The sequence below is a fragment of the Haemaphysalis longicornis genome, unplaced genomic scaffold, assembly GCF_048455015.1.
Source record: "Haemaphysalis longicornis isolate Haplotype H1 unplaced genomic scaffold, Haemaphysalis longicornis Haplotype H1 scaffold_7, whole genome shotgun sequence".
NCBI classification, from domain to species: Eukaryota; Metazoa; Arthropoda; class Arachnida; order Ixodida; family Ixodidae; genus Haemaphysalis; species Haemaphysalis longicornis.
The window spans coordinates 60,426,623-60,445,586 of record NW_027526422.1 but is presented as its reverse complement, the minus strand read 5'-3'; the positions used below and the strand labels follow the sequence as shown (position 1 = coordinate 60,445,586).

Here is an 18,964-nt window from a genome sequence, read left to right as displayed (position 1 = left end):
GCTCGTCTTAGCGGAATAGGTACTGCCCTATACTGTTCAGGACGAGAAGCGCTCGTCTGCGGCTTATATTGCGTGCCATCCACTAGATGGCAGCATTTACTCGACGAATTAGTTTTCTCCTGCGGCAAGGCGCGCTTTTTGTATGAAAATATGGCGTGCGGTGGCGCCGACCCATGCATAGCTGGCCCGTCAACTAGAAAAAGAAGCTGTTCATTTTCGTCATCTTCTTCAAGTGATGCTGATTCGGATACAGATGTTTATCTTGTCTCTGGAAGTGAAGACAGCGATGACGGTGAATTGAGCAGCTCCTCCGGTGATGACAAAGACAGCGGGGAAGCGAACATCGCGACTGCTCGCGAGTGGATCCTGCTTTATGTGGACAATCCTCCTGTGAAGGCTCATCGCTTTCCATTCTTGGCCATTCCAGGCAAGACTTTCATATTGTCATCGCCGGGTGACATTATAAAATATATTCAGCAGTTTCTAGACGATGAAATTATATAATATGTGGTAGACAAAACCAATCGCAAAGCGGCTGAAAAGTTGAAATGCTTTCCTCCCAGTGATCACTCCCGCCTCAAAAAATGGGTACCAGTGACAAAGGAAGAGATGTGGGTATTCCTTGCACTCCTGCTATTGCAAAGGTGCTTAGCCTACACAAGTGAAGAAAGATGTGGCATCTGCAACTGTTCTATTTATAAAGTTTTTAATTTTGTTAGCAGCAGGTACCTGGTTTCCTATGTATTCTTCAGAAATAAACTTTATTGTGTTGATTTGACTAACTGTGGGGTACAAATATTTTTTCAACATCGACTAGCTACTTTTTAGTACAATCAGATTCGAAATCAGCAATAAAAAAAATAGGCACTTTTGGTCGGGAAATTCTAAAAAAAATAAAGCACTTAAGGGGTTAATGTGTAGCATTCTTTGCCAAGTACCCCCACAGCCAGGACCAGGTAATGCCCTGCATTTCCACAAAAATGCAGATATCGCGGAAGTTCCACATGTAATCGTTACAATAGCATAAATGGAGCTAACTGGTTGCACAAAATTTTTAAAAACTAAAAAATAACAAAAATATAAAAAGATATGGAAAAGGGCAAAATGTGTACTGCCCTGTATTTACACAATAAGGCAGATTTCGCAAAAGGTCTACCTGTAATCGTTACAATGACGTGAATGGAGACGATTGGCCAAACGAAATTTTGAAAAAAAAAAAAAAAAAAAATCAAAACATAAAAAATACGGAAAATGGCGAACCGTATAACGCCCTGAGTTCGTGAAAGTTCCACCTGTAATCGTAATAACAGCGTAAATGAAGATAATTGGTTGGACAGGATTTAGAAAAACCAAAGAAATTGGCTGTAACTCCCACTCAAGACAAGTGGCATAAGATTGCTACGCATTAGTAGACAATTCTCTGAATTTCTGCAGACTTTCTTTGGAAACTTTTATGCTTAAGCTTCATTATATATAGCCCTTATTTTTTATATATTAAACTAACTTCCTGTGAGATGTAGATGGGAGCGAGTCTTAACGACAGTATTTCAATGCACACACCAGTGCAAAAAGCAAGGCATGAAAAACTGCACCGCAGTCTGCTCAGCAGATGAAGAAAGCACAGAAGGGTAGCGTAATAAACCTGCAGTGCAGAAAAGGTGCAGTCACGCACACCACTCCAGACAAGAGAAAACCTGTAGACGTTTTTTTTTTTATTTTTGTAAATAAAAAATTAAACTTTCGTCTTTGACAGCGAGTAGTGCCTATAGCAACACTGGGGCAAACATGGGCGCCAAACTGTGCAACGGCATCGAGTGCAGCGGGGGTGGGGGGAAGGGGTGCGTTTTTCTTTACAGTTTTGATGATCTACACACTGAACGACGCACGTGTTTAAGGGTTTGGGGAGAAGGGGCACATGACATGCACAGCCAAAGGACAAGTCCTTTCACGAGCAAGGACACGGTTCGTCAAGCTGCCTCCGAGAGACAGTGCAACGTGTCTGGAAAACGTGGGATGCGGGGCTGCTTCTTAAGGCAGCAGTGCAGCAGGCTACAATGCCGGAACGGTGCACGACAGCGGCACGTCGCTTCGGAACAGCAACGGCTTCAAATCCGACGCTGGCCGGCTGGCGGAAATGGTTTACACGATGCTGAAACTTTCCCTTTTCTATAAACGTGGGAGGAGAGGGCGATATGGTAGGTTCCTAACAGAATGACAAAAAACCAGGGTTTTTGACACATGAGAGACGTGCAAAGAAAGGTCTACAGGCACAAACCAAAACACTCGCAGTGCGGGTGTTGTCTTAAAAGCACCAAATATTTCCCAAGTATGCAACAGTCAGTTCAGTAGCTATTTAATTATGCTGGCCCACTCCTAAATTTGTGAACTTTCCCCGCACACCTAAGCAAGCTCCGTTTTTCCATTTTTCCGAAGCTTACTTTTATCTATTTTCATTATTCATTTGTTCAGGTGAAATCGACTCAAATTCTAAAAGTTTCACTGCTTTGTCTACTTTGCATTATATGTTTTTTTCTGTTATCGGTTGTATTTCTCAATTTGCACTGGCCTTTCTGTACAGACTAGTTCCAGTGTACGGAGTGTTGCACTGGTGGCACACTGGTGGGGCACTGTGCAACTCTCTTTAACCGAGGCACAGTGCCATGTGTTAAACACCAATGCGGAAGAGCCATAGGGGGGACTGAGTTTGTTGTTCTGGCTTGTACAATGGTTGCAACAACCGGTAAATACAGTGCACTTCAGAAAGAATGGAGTACTTGCCAGACACACCAGTTGAAAACACCCAAACAGAAAATGAAGAACAACAAGCGGGGTCGAAAAAGGGGGATGTTTCCCACAACAATTAGATGTGCAAACATGGCGCATTAGGGTGGCTGGCCCCAAACACAGAATTTGTGAAATACAACGAACAGAAAGTTCAAGCATTTACAATTTCAAGTATTTATGTTTTAATGATTTGCAGACACCTAAATCTGCACTTGCCTGAGCTAGTCATGCATCATACCCCTTCACACCACTGTGTCTTTGGAAATATATATAGCAAGTTTTTAGAAGAACAAATATGCGTTTAGTTCCAAGTGAGGTTGGCTTGCTGCCTCTTAAAAACCAACCACTAGCGCGACGAAAAATCCGTCTTCTGAGCAAAGTCTCGGTAACAAAATACAACCTCGAATAATGAAAAAGAAAAAAAAAAAGACTGGGAATGGCAACGAAATAAAAGAGAGTCATCTGAGTAGATCACAAGGCAAGTGGAACAGCACGGTAGGTACATCGGGTAACCTATCCTTAGAAACACGACTGTGTCACACAACTGCTGAAATGCCAAGTGCAGGGTGTAGCGGCATGAAGTCTAGCGACAACTTAGCGTACTCGCCGTGCTTTTGTCGTCAGACTAGCACAGTGGGCACTTTATAAAACGTTTGTTCACGTCATCTCGTTCAAGCCACGGCGGTATACACCACATTAAGAATAGTTTACGAACAGTAGAACAACTCAGAAGCTGGTACGAATGACTACCTACCAAAGTGACTAGTGACAGCCTTCACGACTGTACTGGTATTCATCGCAGACTAAAAGAGCAGACGTGTGTTGAACTATGAAGCAAGTTTGGAAGCTAACTGTTGCACAGCGATGCGCGCTTCCCGCGTTGTGCTCTCGCAATAAGGCGTACACAAATACTGAGATGGGTACATGTATGCGAGAACGCACCTAAGCCTTTTCTTAAGCCTAACATCGCATAGTGAAGTGTAACCGTTATGGCATCTGTTCTGAATTATGAACAGCCACATTCATTCATCCTGGCCAGTTTACTGGTCAGCTAGAACAGCTACCGGCACACTAGTACAAGTATAAGCTATTGATGGATGCCATCTTTTATCACACCTCTGAAGCACCTTAAAAGTTTAAACAAGCTAATTTTATGCGGAGGTGCTAGCTCTGCCGTGCTAATAATATAATACCGTACTATGGCAACTTCCGTTCACGCCACATTCCAACGTGCTGTTTGGAATGCCAACGCTGCCTGCAAATCTTCACTATCCATTAACAACCCCGGTGAATTCGGTGTTTTGACAATTTCTTCGTGCGAACACTCACGGTTAACATCTATTAACACTGATAACACCAGGTAGAGTGCTCAACACGCTCTGTGAAATACATACAGGAACACGGTCATAACAAAAAGGAGGTGAAACGGGCCTCTCGGCCCTGTTTGATTTTTCGTGCAAGTCTCTTCCGAAACACATCATTCAGATGCTTATTGCACAATACAGTCATTTTGAAAGCCATACACACGTTTCTCTAGCAAATATTGACACAGAACAACTAACGCTTAACACAGTGAAGTGGCTGGTTGAGAAATTGACGAGATAAAAGGGGTGTCGTAACATGCATCCGTGGGTGAGAAGGTGGAATAGAGGTGCTCTGAGGATGCCGTTAAAACCCTTGTCTGACCCCTGAATGTGTTCTAAAAAAATAAATGAAAAAAAAAAAGAAGAAAACAATGGGGCAGGAGAGGCGAAGGCACCGCTTGCATTTCTGCACCAAATGACGGGAAACATTCTATAAAAATTGTGGATGTTGCCCGTGCGGAACAAAAAGGACAAATTCTAAACAAAGACAGAAGCAGCACACCATGGACATCAACACTCGATTCTGTAAAGGGAATTACGAGACATACGCAATAGAAACTGGAGCAAAAACAAAGTCTAACGAACACACACACAAGGTTAATTCTTGCATCAAGTGAAAAACAGGTTTACAGGGTGTGTGACGAAGATAACCTCCGCGCTGGTTATGCCATCTTGGGATGTGACACAACCGCTCATACCAGACAACCTCATCATCTGCGCAAGAAATGACAACTTGTCTTCATTTGTGCAAATAGGCAAGCCTTACCAGGCTAAACATGCATGCTGTGCTTGCACGCGAAGGTTACTTTATGCAGGGTGCTGAAACAACAGCTGAGCCACTCTAAGGCATATTCCCTAATAAACCGCTCATTTGTGTGCGCTGATATTTTGCCCTGAAGGCCGTATTTTATGGTTTACTCTGTTTAACACCAAGATTGGGTAAGGTACTTGGCTGGTTACTTAAAAATCGAAAAATTTCGCCTATGGGAGTATCAGCTGCAATGATGGGAAATGAACGCTGTGGAAGTGCAGCACCATCTATCATCGGTGAATAAAATGCACAGCTTGTGTGAAGGGTTTTGTTTTGGCGAAAACAGGTCATGTCGCCTCATTAAAAGCATTCCTTTTCCCCATTACAGTGGTAAAAATCATTATAAATGCGCAAGTATTTCTGTGTGGACTCAATGAAACAACTCCTCTGTCCACCTTGAGGTGTCACACTTTCGCTGAATAAGAAAATGCTATTCGTAAAAGGGATTAGCATTTTCATGTTTTCATACAAGGCTACACATATTTCCCCCGGACTTTTCAGCGATGCCTTTCTACATTGTAGTGAAACCGCCATGGGCTTATTGTATAGGTGGTATTCACTAAAAGGTTTAGCTGTCAATTTCTTCGCTTGGCAACACTGGAAAAAGCCATGGACATGGTGTGGCTCGTGCTACTGCACTCGCCCCGCACTCCGAAGAAAAAAATAACAACAATAACAACGGCGTGCGTTGTCTGCTCTGTTTCAACCCGATCGTCAACGGTGGTGTCAACAGAGATGTTATTAATCGCACCCACATTGGACTTGAGGCATTACTTTACGTTCGATGGGGTAGAGTTTGGAACGTCAACACAAATCGTGATTAGCATGGACAAGTGCAATTATCCCGCGGAGCCCGACGTAACCAGTGACAGCGCACTCACATGGTTGCCTGCATGCGTGCCTCACCAGTGAGTACAGCCTATAGAATAGTGCCACGTGTATTTACCCTGCAATTATCATTTGAAAGTTTCTGCAATTTTATTTTATTTGACTTAAAAATAATCAGGTAAGTGCTATCACTGATCTTGGCATTAAGCAAAACGAACCATAAAATGCCACATTGAGGCAATATCTTAGCACAAAAAGATATAAATAAAAAAAGCAATGTTTACATTGAAAAAGATGTTTTAAAGAGTCTGGGGTATTATTGCAGCACCCTGCATATCCCTCATATGCATGCATGCTTATAAAAACAAGGTGACCTCACTTACAGCAACAAATGCGGAAATGAACAAAGATTTCAAGGTACTAGGTGGTCTCAAACAAAGGAAATCATGGCACATTGCGATCGAGGGTGCGGAAATAAATAGGGCAGTCACAATGCAAGTATAATACTTGTGTGTGAGCATATGGGACCCAGCAACATCTGCACCTTCTTTCAGAAACGAAAACAAAAAGTACAGAAAAGACCCGTTTTGGGAAAGGAAGCGATGATGCTTAAGGGTTCTACCTATAAACACACGAAAAAACTCAAGTTGCGAAAAACTGGTTCATGGCAGGTGTTCACTCTGCACGGCAAGACCTTGGTTTGTTGTTTGCGTAGATTTTCAACACGTGAAATGAGTGCTCTTCAGAATTAAGGACAAGCCAACCCATCATCAGATGTTTACGAAAAAAAGAAAGAAAAAGAAATGCAAAACTTTGTTTCAGGTTCACAATTTTCTATCTCGATTTCTGTTTTTCCTATTGTTCCAGAACGATGGCCTTCACTTTTTCTAGGGCTCTCATTGTCATTCACTGCATCAGAAAGCTTTGTTGGAATGCTTTGTGATAAAAAATAGCACGTGGTCACTAGGCAGTTTCGTAGAATGGAGCTTTCAAGAGAAGGCATTGTTTGAGGAATGAAGACGTCAAGAAAACAGAACACACGAACAGTAGGATAAACAGAAACTAGCCAACAACGGAACAGCAACACACTGCATTTCCAAAACAGCTAAAAACTAAATATAACAACAAACTTGGCAATGAGGAACCAGGTACAAACAAGATCATGTGCGCAATTTGTAAGAATGTGCACATAAAGACCTCTTCATGTTGTGAATTGGTTATGGTCCGATGTGGAACTATATACACTAACTTTGTCAAACCTTAGTGTTTTGCGCACAAGCAATTTGTGAACACCCTGAATGAACAGGCACCTCTGTGACTTAGCGCGGCCAAAGAGCAACCATTAGCCTCTTTTGTGGTTAGTGCATTCTGTCAGTGGCCTTCCCTGCCCCTCGTGTATAACAAGGCAATGAAGAACCCTGTTTTTGTTACAGGCCTTTTGCACTCGATATAAGTATTATTTAATCTCAACAGATGCAATAGTCAGAAGCTGTCTGGAGCACTGTCGCAGCCAGTTCAGTCCTGAAAGCATCCGCTTATGGAATACACAAACCATTTGATGTATAATGGTTCCTCAAAAAATGACAAGTGACATTTGCCATTAAAAAAAAAAAAAAACATTTGTGAGTTTAACCAGCCGAAGAGAGTTGACTAGGCTTTGTGTTAGAGCATGTGCAGGTTCTGTATTTTGTAAATGCAGCAAGGTTAGTGTGAAGCTTTCTAAAACAGAGAAACGTTATCTCCTTTTTTTGAACAGTTGTACGGGATTGAGTGAAAATTTCGGTACAACAAACGCCACAACAAGTAATGCCTCATTTCTTATCTACCCAGTACTTTACTACTTCATATGTGCCACACTTGCTTATGAGGTGCACTATACGGTCCCGTTATCCCATGTCATGTGAAAGGAATTCGGTCAGTCTGTCCTTCAATCACCATTCATTAGCATTTGTGTCACTGGTTTGCACACAGTGCACGCAACTATAAGTCGACTCGCTCCAGAAGTGCACTATTCCTTAGCATCTGTGGTCACAGGCTAGCGTTGCAACAGCGTACATAACTACACCATTTCCTCACTAGCATACCTTCGTGGTACTCTGGTGTGTACATTCTTTCTCATTTTGATTATTTTCAAACTTTCCCATTCCACCCACTGTACTGAGAAATGTCATAAAACATTTGCACAAGCCCATAACAACCAACAGACAATGGAAGGGCCTGTTACAACAGTTAGCTGCAGTGGGCATCCACAAAGTTTTTTATATCGGCGCTTTCACGCCTCCTACCTTAGATTAACTGAAGCTGCTTAATAACCTTGAAATCAAACTGTTACACATTAAACACGCAGATATCTCTCAAAAAACAAAACAGAAAACAACCTCCTTTCAAAATGCCGACAACCACATTTGCAACGACATTACAACTGCACCGAGTAAGACACGCGGGACAACATTCTAGTTAGGGGGGAGGGAGGGAGGGTTTAGCACATAGTGTGACCTGAGCACCTTCCCACAAGAGTTCCTTGCCAGCCACTGCGACACTCGCGACAACGGGAATCACTTGAGGTTCGAGCTGATCGTACGCCGTCCTATCTCTTTCGACGGCATTTAACCGGATCACTCCGACGTAGAAGCCAGTTTGCGACATCACCACCGCCACCACTTTGTTGCGTCCGAAGATGTTCGTAGTTTCACAACCTACGGTGAAGAAGAAGCAAGGCAGGGTTTCCGCTCTTCCTTTCATATGCTCCCACCTTGCCAAAAGTGCACCACACGAACTCACTCCCACCTCCACTTCCTTCGCCATGGGCTGCCCACCGGCAGATCTACATAGGCCTTCTGGGCGCTTGAAGGCAGTTGTTCAGGGAAGTACCACAGAAACAAGGAAGGAGGTTGCAGACATTCGGTGCCTTGCTGTCTCGGGTGGCCTCATTAAGAGGCAAACAGGCGGTCCCACACGCACACACACTGCCACCGTCTTCTGAATTTCACCATTGCATACAGTCGCTCCACAAGGCCTACGAGACAGGGTGGCAGACTGAACAAAGAAGTGACGAAAAAGAAGGAACACACACAGGGTGGGGACACGCAAATCGCTCCAAGGGCAAGGCTGCACCTCAGTTCTCTGCACTCCTCCTTCAAATCAGCGTACCTAAACTAAAATTACAACACGAGTTTCCAGAGGCTGGAATGGCCCTTGGTCTTCAAGTGCTCTTCGCAAGGAAAGGAACCGTTGCACCAGAATACGGAAACAAGGCATGGTCATCGCACGGCCACCACTGCAAAAAAGAAAAATCTACAGGGTTTCACCAACCGGAGATTTCTCCCTCAAGTGCCGCAACTCATTTTGCGCTGTGCATTCTAGCAAAGCTTTTGCGTAGGTACACAAGTCTGGCAAGGGAATTCCGGGGCAGCAGCATGGAACTTTGGAATAGGTCAGTTTTCTTTGCAGAGCACACGCTTCCCCGTGCGCATGCCATTGGTGACGATGACGACGACAGAGTACGAAAAGGACAGGACTACGGAAACAAGTGCATCGCCCTCGAGGGTTCTTCCAGTTCATTTGTGGCAGGGCATGTGGAAGCCAACGCAAAGGTGCCCACGTTCAGTGCTGACATTGTGACAGTGTTTTTATCTGTTCAAACTCGCAATGCAAGTGCTCTTCAAGGTGACGTTTGATGAGAGTGCTTACAGACAGCACAGGGAGCTACTGGTAGTGGTACAACTGAAGACCTGTGTGTGTTACGGGCACCACTTGGTGGAAAAAAGCTGCCACGTTGTCTGCCAGGCGTCGTCCTTTCGCTCGTGAGACAGCCTGTCCAGACGCCCCGGTAGAGAGTGGTGGTAGGTACTACACGAGGAACGACGTGGTGAAGAGGCTCGTAGACAGTGATGGAGGGTGTGCTCACACCTTGCTGCTGCTGCCCGAAGCCGTGCCCTTGAGGTTCCCGCCACCCAAGGGGGCCGACGAGGGGCCCGATGAGGGGCCCGGAGACGTGGGCGGGGCCGAGGACAGCGGGTAGGAGGTTGTGCGCTTGGCCGACCGCCGCCGCCTGAGCGCGGGACCGGAGAGGCCTTGGCCAGGCAGCCCGAAGCAGCCGCGCGAGAGGACCATGCGGGCGTTGCCCTGGGCAGGCCGGCACAGCGGCAGGCCGGGGCTCTTCAGGTCTGTCAGGTGCAGTGCATAGCCTTCCGAGAGCACCTGGCACCACCCCAGATGGACGCAAAGATGAGGATAACGATGAAGGTGACTTGAGGATGAGAGGGTGAACATGCTTAGCACTCTTTTTCTTTTCTCTGTAATTTGTTCTCTTCAGTGAAACCTCGTTAAGCCGTACCTGACGGGGATAAGAAGAAAGCACGTACTGACCGGCACTACAGTTTATTCGAATGCATTAGGTTAAAGGAGCACTGACACCAATTTTCGGCGTTAATATTATTGCACAATTCGCTTCCTTCACTCAACAGAATACCCTGGCTGAAATATGAGCGGCCTGCGACGCAAAGAACATAGTTCAATTGGATCTCATTAATCGCGCCAATGGAGCAGCGCGTGGAGCGGCACTCAGCAAATGAACATCAGCGTGACATCACCCCGTGAAGCCACAAGAAGTGACGCGACAGCGCTCGTCAAAAACTCGTGACGTCACTTCATGCGTGCGGCCCCACGAGCGGCGAGCGGGTGCAACACCCTCTCAAGCGGGCGCCGGTGACGTCCGCACAAAGTGGTGAGGTCAGGCCGGGACTTTGTCATATGCGTCGTTCGGGATGAAAGCACGGGAATTTGAAACAAACGACTTTCAGGCCATTCAGTGTAATTAACTATCGCGCGCTGAAGTATTTGAAGTGCTGTTTCGGTTTGCCAGACCATTAAGCATCGATAAAAGCAATAAAAGTGTAACATAAAATTTTCGTGTCAGTGCTCCTTTAACTCTTTCGTTACCGCGGGAAATTGACCAATTTTGAGAGGTCTAACAAAATATTTTTTTGTGCTATACATATTGGTTAGGCATACATTGCAGTGGCATAAAATGCAGATTATTCCACGCACTTTCCAATGACACCAGTTTTAATAATGTTTTCCTAAGTAATGATTGCGAAAAAAATTATCGAATTCGAAATTTTTGTCCACGCGTGGAAGAAAATAAGAAAAAAGTAAGTTGTGTATAATAAACGACCAAGAGTAGAAAAAATTTAGAATATACATTTTGTAGGTAGACATTTCAAAAACCCGTCCTATAAAAAAAATTGAGTTGCGCAGTACAATTTGTCAGATATAAAAGAAAATGTTAGCCCGCATGGTGCCCGTGCCATGTGGTGAAGCCCAACCACTATTTCAAATTTTGCTATTTTGGACGGTTCTCTAGAAGAAATCTGGTGGTTTCACATTATTAAAGGCCCAAATTAGCCTCCACGTGATGTAAAAACACCTTGTCAATGATTATGACCGGCACAATATTGAAGGCAAGCAAGCGATGTGAAAAAATCCGCTTGGAGTTGAGAACCAAACTCTTTGGTGGATGCTTGTTGACGTTCTGATGATCACTTATCAGTCAGAACTTTCATTTGCGGTTTATTATCATGTTCTGACTCACTATGGTAGCCTTGCTTGCAGGAATAAGGTACGATGCGCTAGAATCATGCACAGCAAGCTTTCACCAAGCCGCTGTCGGGCTGTGAAGCAAGTTAAGCATTACGAGCCTACTACATGGCAGCGCCACCTAACAATATTGGAAAGAAACAAATACAAGGCTGTTGGAGACTTCGTCAGAATAGACAGTACTACCAAGAAGCGACACTAGACCTGAAACCGAAACTGGCCGGTGAACAGCTGGCGGTGTTCAAGGCCAATTGGAAGCGTTCTCCTCGTCTGAACTGATACCCGATGACTTGGTGTTATCGTTTGACTTTCAGCGGAAGCTCTTATCGCAGAAGCAAGGCGTAAATAAAGTGGAAGCGCGAGCGGAATGCTTGTTTTGAGGAGCAGTAGCGGGCAACAGAGGCGCCATGGCAAATGAGCTTGTAGTTGGGTAACTGCGTAGTAGTGCCAAACATGAATTTCGCAATGCAAAAACGAAACCGAAACTGCTGGAAACTGGTTGAAAATGGCAGGCACACTTGCTAGACATGCGGGGGACCATCAGAAATAAGCTTTGGGAGAATAAAGCTGCCCTTTGCCCGAACCAAAGATCATTAGTGAATAGCTGGGGCCATTTTCAAGTAATTATCACCTCTCAACGTTGTCGGATTACAAAGCTGACCGCATTATTTGGTATTTGACTTGCCAGGAGCCTTTTGACAAAAAAAAAATATTATGGTAATGCAGCCTAACCACGATCTGCATCCTTTTTTCTCAAGTGCAGCAGCCACGCCCCCTTCCTCAAAAACACACGCACCTCAGCTCGCAAAAAACGCCGTCAAAAATCTCAATGTCGCCGGAGCGGGAAAATTTCAACTGATTATAAAAGGGCAGTGCATAGACTAACCACTGGCCGCATTAGGTGTACGAGAAACGACTACAACATGTTGAAATAGGCAATATAAATCATCGATCACCGGTGATCGATTTGAATAGGAGTGGTAACGAAAGAGTTAAAGGGAATCTGAAGTGGGGATTCGGCTTAACTACATATAAAAAGAAGCTATGGCTTATGCGGGTACAGTTCAATGAGATTCCACTGTATTTCGCTTTACTGTGTATATTCCATTGAGCCTTTTCAAGCAAGATATCCCATAACAACGTGGTGTGGCAAAGGTAACAAATGATCAATAGTTAAAGGTACATTCGACTCCCGACAATTTGAAGTCGCTTAATTGGAATTTTCGGTTAATTAGAAGTGATGTTCTGGTCCTGGCAATTTTACATGCAATTCAATGGAAGAAAACACTTGATAATTCGAAGCTAGGACCAAATTATATCGGTTAATCGGAATCCGCATAAAAAGCATCTAGGTGACCGTCATTTCTTGATAAAATTCAAAATTTTCAAGCCCCAAAGCAGCGCTGTGCTCTGCACTATGTAGGTGTCATCGCCACTGAGGCAGCACACAGCTGATAAAGCAGCAGGCCAGTTGAGAATTGCTCCTCAAGTCTCAACTATCATGGCAGCCCGTGTCGTACTTGGTGACGAAAGTCGAGATTATGAATGAAATTAAGAAGGGAGACTTGCTGCGGATTAGTAACAATGCTGTTCTTGTGCTTCTGTAAATTAGAAGTTTGGTTAATTCGAAGTCTTTTGCCTCCCCATGGACTTCGTATACAGTGGCAGTCGACTGTATGTGCATTGAAGTAAATGGATGGCCATTTTCCAGAAAAAGGGAACACAAAGCACTCACCGTGGCTTGGGACTGCTGCTTCTTGGAGACTTTTCCGACAATAAATATCTGCTCCTTTGCCAGGCCCAGTGCGGCGTACACGGCAATGTCTTTGGCGGAGCCGTAGGCAGCGTGGTAAACAACCTCCGCCTGAGAGTGGAACAAGAAAATTAAAGCCATTGTACTCATGGTGAAAGCTCTCAAAAGTGCAGAGCAGTGATTCGCCATAATGGGCTGTACCACCATTATCCGCTCACTGCTACCACCCCATGCAATTCAAATTTCCCGCCTTCGCAGTGCTCACGCACCCCCTGCCTGAAACTGCGCCAGCGGGAGTTCTGTTCTTTTTTGTGCTTGCTTGAATTTCGTATGCCGGAGCTGTTTTGCGTCATTTCAAACACGCCATTTTTTTTCTTGCGCAGCTGGAGCCTTTATGTGGCATTTCAAATGCGCCATTTCCTTCTTACATGTGGAGCCTTTCTGAGTCATTTTGAACGCGCCATTTTTTTTTTGAGCGGCCGCTTTTTTCGCTTACTATGGTAAAAACCAACCCAATGAGCGTTCCTAACTAAATGAATGTGGGCGCTACCAGTTAATTACGTATATTTTGCCTCAAATGTACCTATAGTTTTCTTTGCGCTAAACAACAGGGAAATGTAGAACAAGCGCCAGTGGTTCACGAGTTTTGAATGCTTATGACTACACAGGGTTCGTACAGGCTTCAAAAGCAAAAATTCAAGGGTTTTCAAGGACTTTCAAGGACCACAAAACACATTTTCAAAAACCCCATCTAATGTTATATCAGGGATTATTTATAACTTTTCCAACACAAAGCAAAAGTTTTTTATTGCAAAATATCTAAGCACATTACTGCACATTTTGATAGGTGCTAACGGGTTCGTAAATGCTCCCCCAGCTTCATTTTTTTATTTCATGGCTGGTATTTAGAGGTTTTTCTTTTTTCTTGGTGTTTTGCTGAGACTGATTGATTTCAAAACTTAGTTAATGCTGCCTGCATCTCCTGCTTTGTCAGCAAGAGTATCAGCTGAAATTAAATCGAGCAAGTGTTGCTTCAAGGCAGGATGAACTATGACACGTCCACCATTTTCACGTAAAAGCAAACGTCGATGGAGCATATGAGGAACAGCAAACATGCAATGAGCAACCGTCCATAGACTAGATGGAAGGTGCAAGATAGAGAACAGAAGCTGGCTTTCACTGGATTGTGTCGTGATATAGATTGGATTGACAAGTGCCTGCTCCTAATGTTGCTTCGTAATAATGAAAATTTACCAAACTTGTAATTTCACGCAAACACTGAAACTTGATTGTTACAATGTTTTTTTACATTTGTGAACACCTAAAATCCACGACAAACACTTTACATTCTTGTGAAAAGACAGGGCTATTGATTCTCTCCGGAAAAATCAAGGGTTTTCAAGGACCCTTTAAAAATTCCAGGACTTTCCAGGCCTTGAAAGTGACACTTCTAAATTCAAGGGTTTTCAAGGTTTTCAAGGACCTGTGCGAACCCTGCTACAGTTAAACCTCGATGTAACGAACTTCAATGTAACAAAACCCTCGATGTAACGAACCATGGAATTTTTTGTAACTTCAAGTGTATACACACATGTATTTTCGCCCTCTGTGTAACGAAGTCTCGTTTGCCGAAATTTCAATGTAACGAAGGTTCACGGAGAACTTGGCACGACATTTTAGTTGTAGAAGTAGATTTTGGGAGATGGAAGCGCCGAAACGGGGTCTCAATGAAACGCGAACGGCGACACGGGCCACCCAATGCTGCGGATGCAGTGAGCCACGGAGTCCGTGAGCCTACAAACTGCATGGCGTGCATACATAGCTGGCGCAGTTTCTGTTTCTGTTGTAGCTTAATTGTCTACGCAGGCAACAGCGTGAACCGCATGGAGCGTTTTCTCCCCTCAAAAATGCACCCCGCAAGCCACAGGCGCACTGACGCAGCCCCGAAGACCACCCACGCGATGTGGGTAGCTCCAGTTACTGCTTATAACCGCTCGCTGAAACGCACCTCGAGGGGCAAATGAGAGGGGCATGTGAGAAAAGAAGCGGATAACATGAGCAAAATTTTCACTGTAAAACGTCATACACGCCGCTTACAAAAGCGCCCACCAAATATCCTCTGCAATGGTAAGAAGCGGTTGCTGGAGTTACCCGCATCGTGCGGGTGGTCTCCGTGGCTGCGTCAACGCACCTGTGGCATGTGGGGGGGCGCATTTTAGCGGGGAGAAAATGCCCCATGCGGATACGCTGAAGCCCGGGTAGACGATTAAGCTCCGACAGAAACAGAAACAGTGCGCCAGCCATGCATGCGCGCCACGTTTTCATTTGCAGGAAACGCTTCAATTTGCAGGAAACACTTCATTATAACCGCGAATTTCAATGTAGCGAAATTTCAATGTAACGAAGTAAATTACGAATTTTACCGACTTCATTACATCGAGGTTTAACTGTATATAAACCGCTTGGCTTTCGAAGCCTCTGGGGTACGCCGCAACGACAGCGCTACAACGGAACGCTCTGTTGCTCCACTTGGGTCCAGCAAGCGAGCTACGACGACAAGGTGAACCATGACTTGTCGTCGTCGTAGACTTGTAGGCAGAACTAACGTGCTCTGCACTTAAAAAATGATTATTGCCATGATCATTATCCCGGTTCCCTCATGGATAAGAGCTGCTGAAATCACTCCTAATCTGACGATCTATCTATTTTTTTCATCCCATGTCTCTGCTCAGCTGTGATAACGTTAGTCACAACCACAATTACTTCAAAGTGCCAGCCAGCGCAATTACCGTAAAGTTCCGAGAGAATGCCCACCCCAAAAACATCACCCACACCCCTTTAGGGATGAAATAATCTATTTACTAAAAGACCCCAAAGATCGCCCACTCCCTAAAATCGATGGCTTTAGCGCCGATGAGCAAACAAAACAAAAGCGAATCATCTATTCATATGTTGATGCGGTCACTCATTCGTCCTTTCCGCACTTGACTCGAAAGCTCACCCATCTTGTATTATTTCTTTATATCTCCACAGTTTTGGTTGGTGGTGGGGCCACATTTTTGTAGTTTTTCGTACTTGACCTGAAAGATCACACATCCGGTATTTTTCCCTTGATATCTACGAAGGAAAGTTTGACATCCACCTGAATGTAGCCGTACGGCTCCAAGGGAAATCTGTACAGTTTTCCTTGTAGCCTTACGGCTGCATTGAGGTGGATGTCAAACTTTCCTTCGTAGAAAGTTACTCCACCTTGGGGATTTCCCCTAAATCTATTCGATTAAATCCCTTGATATCTCTGTACTTTGTGTGGGCGTTCTTTCGAAACATAACGGTAACTAAAACCTAACCACGCACAGACTTGTAGGCAGAACTATGCCATAGGCATTCATTGTGGGAGCACACTGCGAGGGCAACTGCAGGCCACCCATGGAACTGGTTCCAGTTGTATTTGCAGCCTGAACCATCTGGATCCAGCTCGGAATGCAAGTAAAACCAGTAATCTTGTGGATTTTTTTTCAAAAAACAAACTCAATAAAATAAAGCCACTACTCTTTCAAAGCTGAAACAGCCCCCATTCTTCTAATAATCTACTGGATAAGATCGTGGGGGGGCGGCTCACGTGAGTCTGCAGGTGGCGCAGGTAGCTGGCCTTGTGCCTGAGTGGCTCGGTGGTGAGGCCCTCGGCGAAGGAGACCAGGCCGTGGGGGAAGTTGTGCTGGGCCAGCCAGGAGACCACCCGCTGCTGTTGCATGTCGGGGCGGCCCGTGATGTAGATGATCAGGTAGCCCAGCTCTTGCCAGTGCCTGCGCACCACACACACACACGCCGATGAGCACTAGGGGAACTGGAACACACTGGGGTACACTGGGAACTGGGGCACACTGGGCACTGGGGCACACTGGGAACTGGGGTACACTGGACACTGGGGCCCAAGGAGTGAGACGAAGTTTGGGCAAGTTGGTTTAACATGACTCGGACATGTATATGACATGTATGTAAGGGTTTCTGCGTTCATATACATTCATTTGGAAGCCAGCATGTGTTTTCCTGTGCTTTAGTCTCAGACCCAATGAGTGAATGAGGGCTGCAAGCCCACTGAATCTGAATGCCTTTCAGAATTGGGACTTATCAAGAAAACTGCAACTTTGATAAAGTGTTGCTGTTATTGCTTACGCAAACACCATAGTTGTTCACGTGAACATCAGCCTGTTTGCAAGGGTGTTGCGAGCTTGTAGCATTTAGCAACGCAGCATTTACTTAGATGCTCGATGTCTTTCACTGGCCTATTTATGCTTTGTGTAGAAGAAAGGAAAGGAAGCGTAAGAACGAAAGCGGTAAAGGTGAATGACAAGAGAGAAAACATGAAAGAAGATATGTTCTCTTCTGGAAACATGACGACCCTCTAACCAAGCGAAAAAGGAGAAAACAAGAAAGAAAGAGCAACATGTGCAAGTTGTCTGCCTACTTCTACATCCATAATGAATGAGAAGCCAGCTGGAAATATTCTGTTATGATCACACTCAGTGAAACAACAACAGACTGCTTTCTCACAAAGCATAAGTCGGGTTCAAAACAAGTAATGAGGCTGAATGACAGTGAAGCAGGCACTGAAGCAGACAGGGTCAGGCACTGAGATTTTACAACACGCAGCAATTTGAACAAAGTGTTATAATGCCTCGTACACGAACCAGTTTTCATAGGAATCGGGAATCGTATTCCTAAGGTACGTGTCTGCCAGGGCATCTGAAACAACTGCCGAAAGTGGAAAACTAAAACTATAATGTGAGATAGAATATGGCGTTCCAGGCTAAACGAGCAAGCTGAGAACCACCACGCCTCACTCGCCATGCTGAGGGCTCACAGGGACTTACAGAAGTTAATCTACTCACCCCATAGTAAAAATGCTACATGCATTAGCAACGAACTCATTTTGTTGCCTGCAGAGGTAGCACAAGCATACGACTGTCACTCAAGTTGGTGAAAAAATCTCTATTACATCATCGTGATTTTAGGAATTGAGGTTGCCGCCGCCTAGTAGCAACACGGAGCTAGTCACTGAGCAGAGTCCCCGCCCTGTAAAAAAGTGTAGCATTTCCAGACTTAGGGAGAGGACGTTCCTTTTGTGAGAGGGAAAAGTTGGCGGGAAACTGATAAGAGTCAACCATCTGAAATGCATTACTGCTTGTACATGGCCCCCCTCAGAAGTCCTGCTGCATAGCCCGGTGGTCTTTGGCCAAGTTCCATGAACTTGCGTTATGTAGCTCATCCCTATCACATGCACAAACAGGACAGGACATGGGGTCTGTGAGGGTCTTCACAATTTTCAAGCTTCAAAGCTGACTTTCTGCACAGCGCAAGGATTCAGCCGGTGACCCAGTCTTTGCCACGGACAACATTCTAGCCCCCTTCAATGCATTCACAACCACTTTGCACACTTTTTCTGAGCATGTGTTCTTTCCGCAAATGCACTGCACTCGACTGAGTACGAAGGAGCTCACCGGACCACATCGACCGCACCCGCTCGAACTTTGGGGTCCCGACCAGAGACCGAAACGCTGGCTGTGAAGGAGCCGTCGATGCTGAACACCACGCATTCTGTCTTGGGCGGTACTATGGCCAAGAAGAAGTCGATGGCGGTGTGGTCACCCCTGCAGAATCGGCGGCAGCACTGTGAACTGACTGCCCTGTCAGCCACTTTTTAAAAAATATGCATTGCCATTATTAGCCTTTGTATGCTAAACACCTTTGTAGAGATGTGTTAAAGTGTCGTATTTTTGCCCTGTACCACTCCTGTATGAGCCTTTGAATAGGCTTACACTATGAATA

General features: G+C 45.0%; 1 protein-coding gene across 2 annotated transcripts in view; it reads right to left on the bottom strand.

The window, feature by feature from the left end:
- Window positions 1-1,690: 1,690 nt before the first annotated feature.
- The window catches only part of Rdgb (retinal degeneration B), a 72,936-nt gene continuing 55,662 nt past the window's right edge, over window positions 1,691-18,964 (bottom strand). For both annotated transcript variants that reach the window (XM_077677505.1, XM_077677506.1), the window contains 4 exons: window positions 18,637-18,786; window positions 16,758-16,941; window positions 13,121-13,249; window positions 1,691-9,987 (listed from right to left, as the gene is read on the bottom strand). In XM_077677505.1, the coding sequence (XP_077533631.1) occupies window positions 9,691-9,987; window positions 13,121-13,249; window positions 16,758-16,941; window positions 18,637-18,786 (760 nt within the window). In that variant the 3' untranslated portion in view covers window positions 1,691-9,690. The remainder of the gene's footprint in view (window positions 9,988-13,120; window positions 13,250-16,757; window positions 16,942-18,636; window positions 18,787-18,964) is intronic.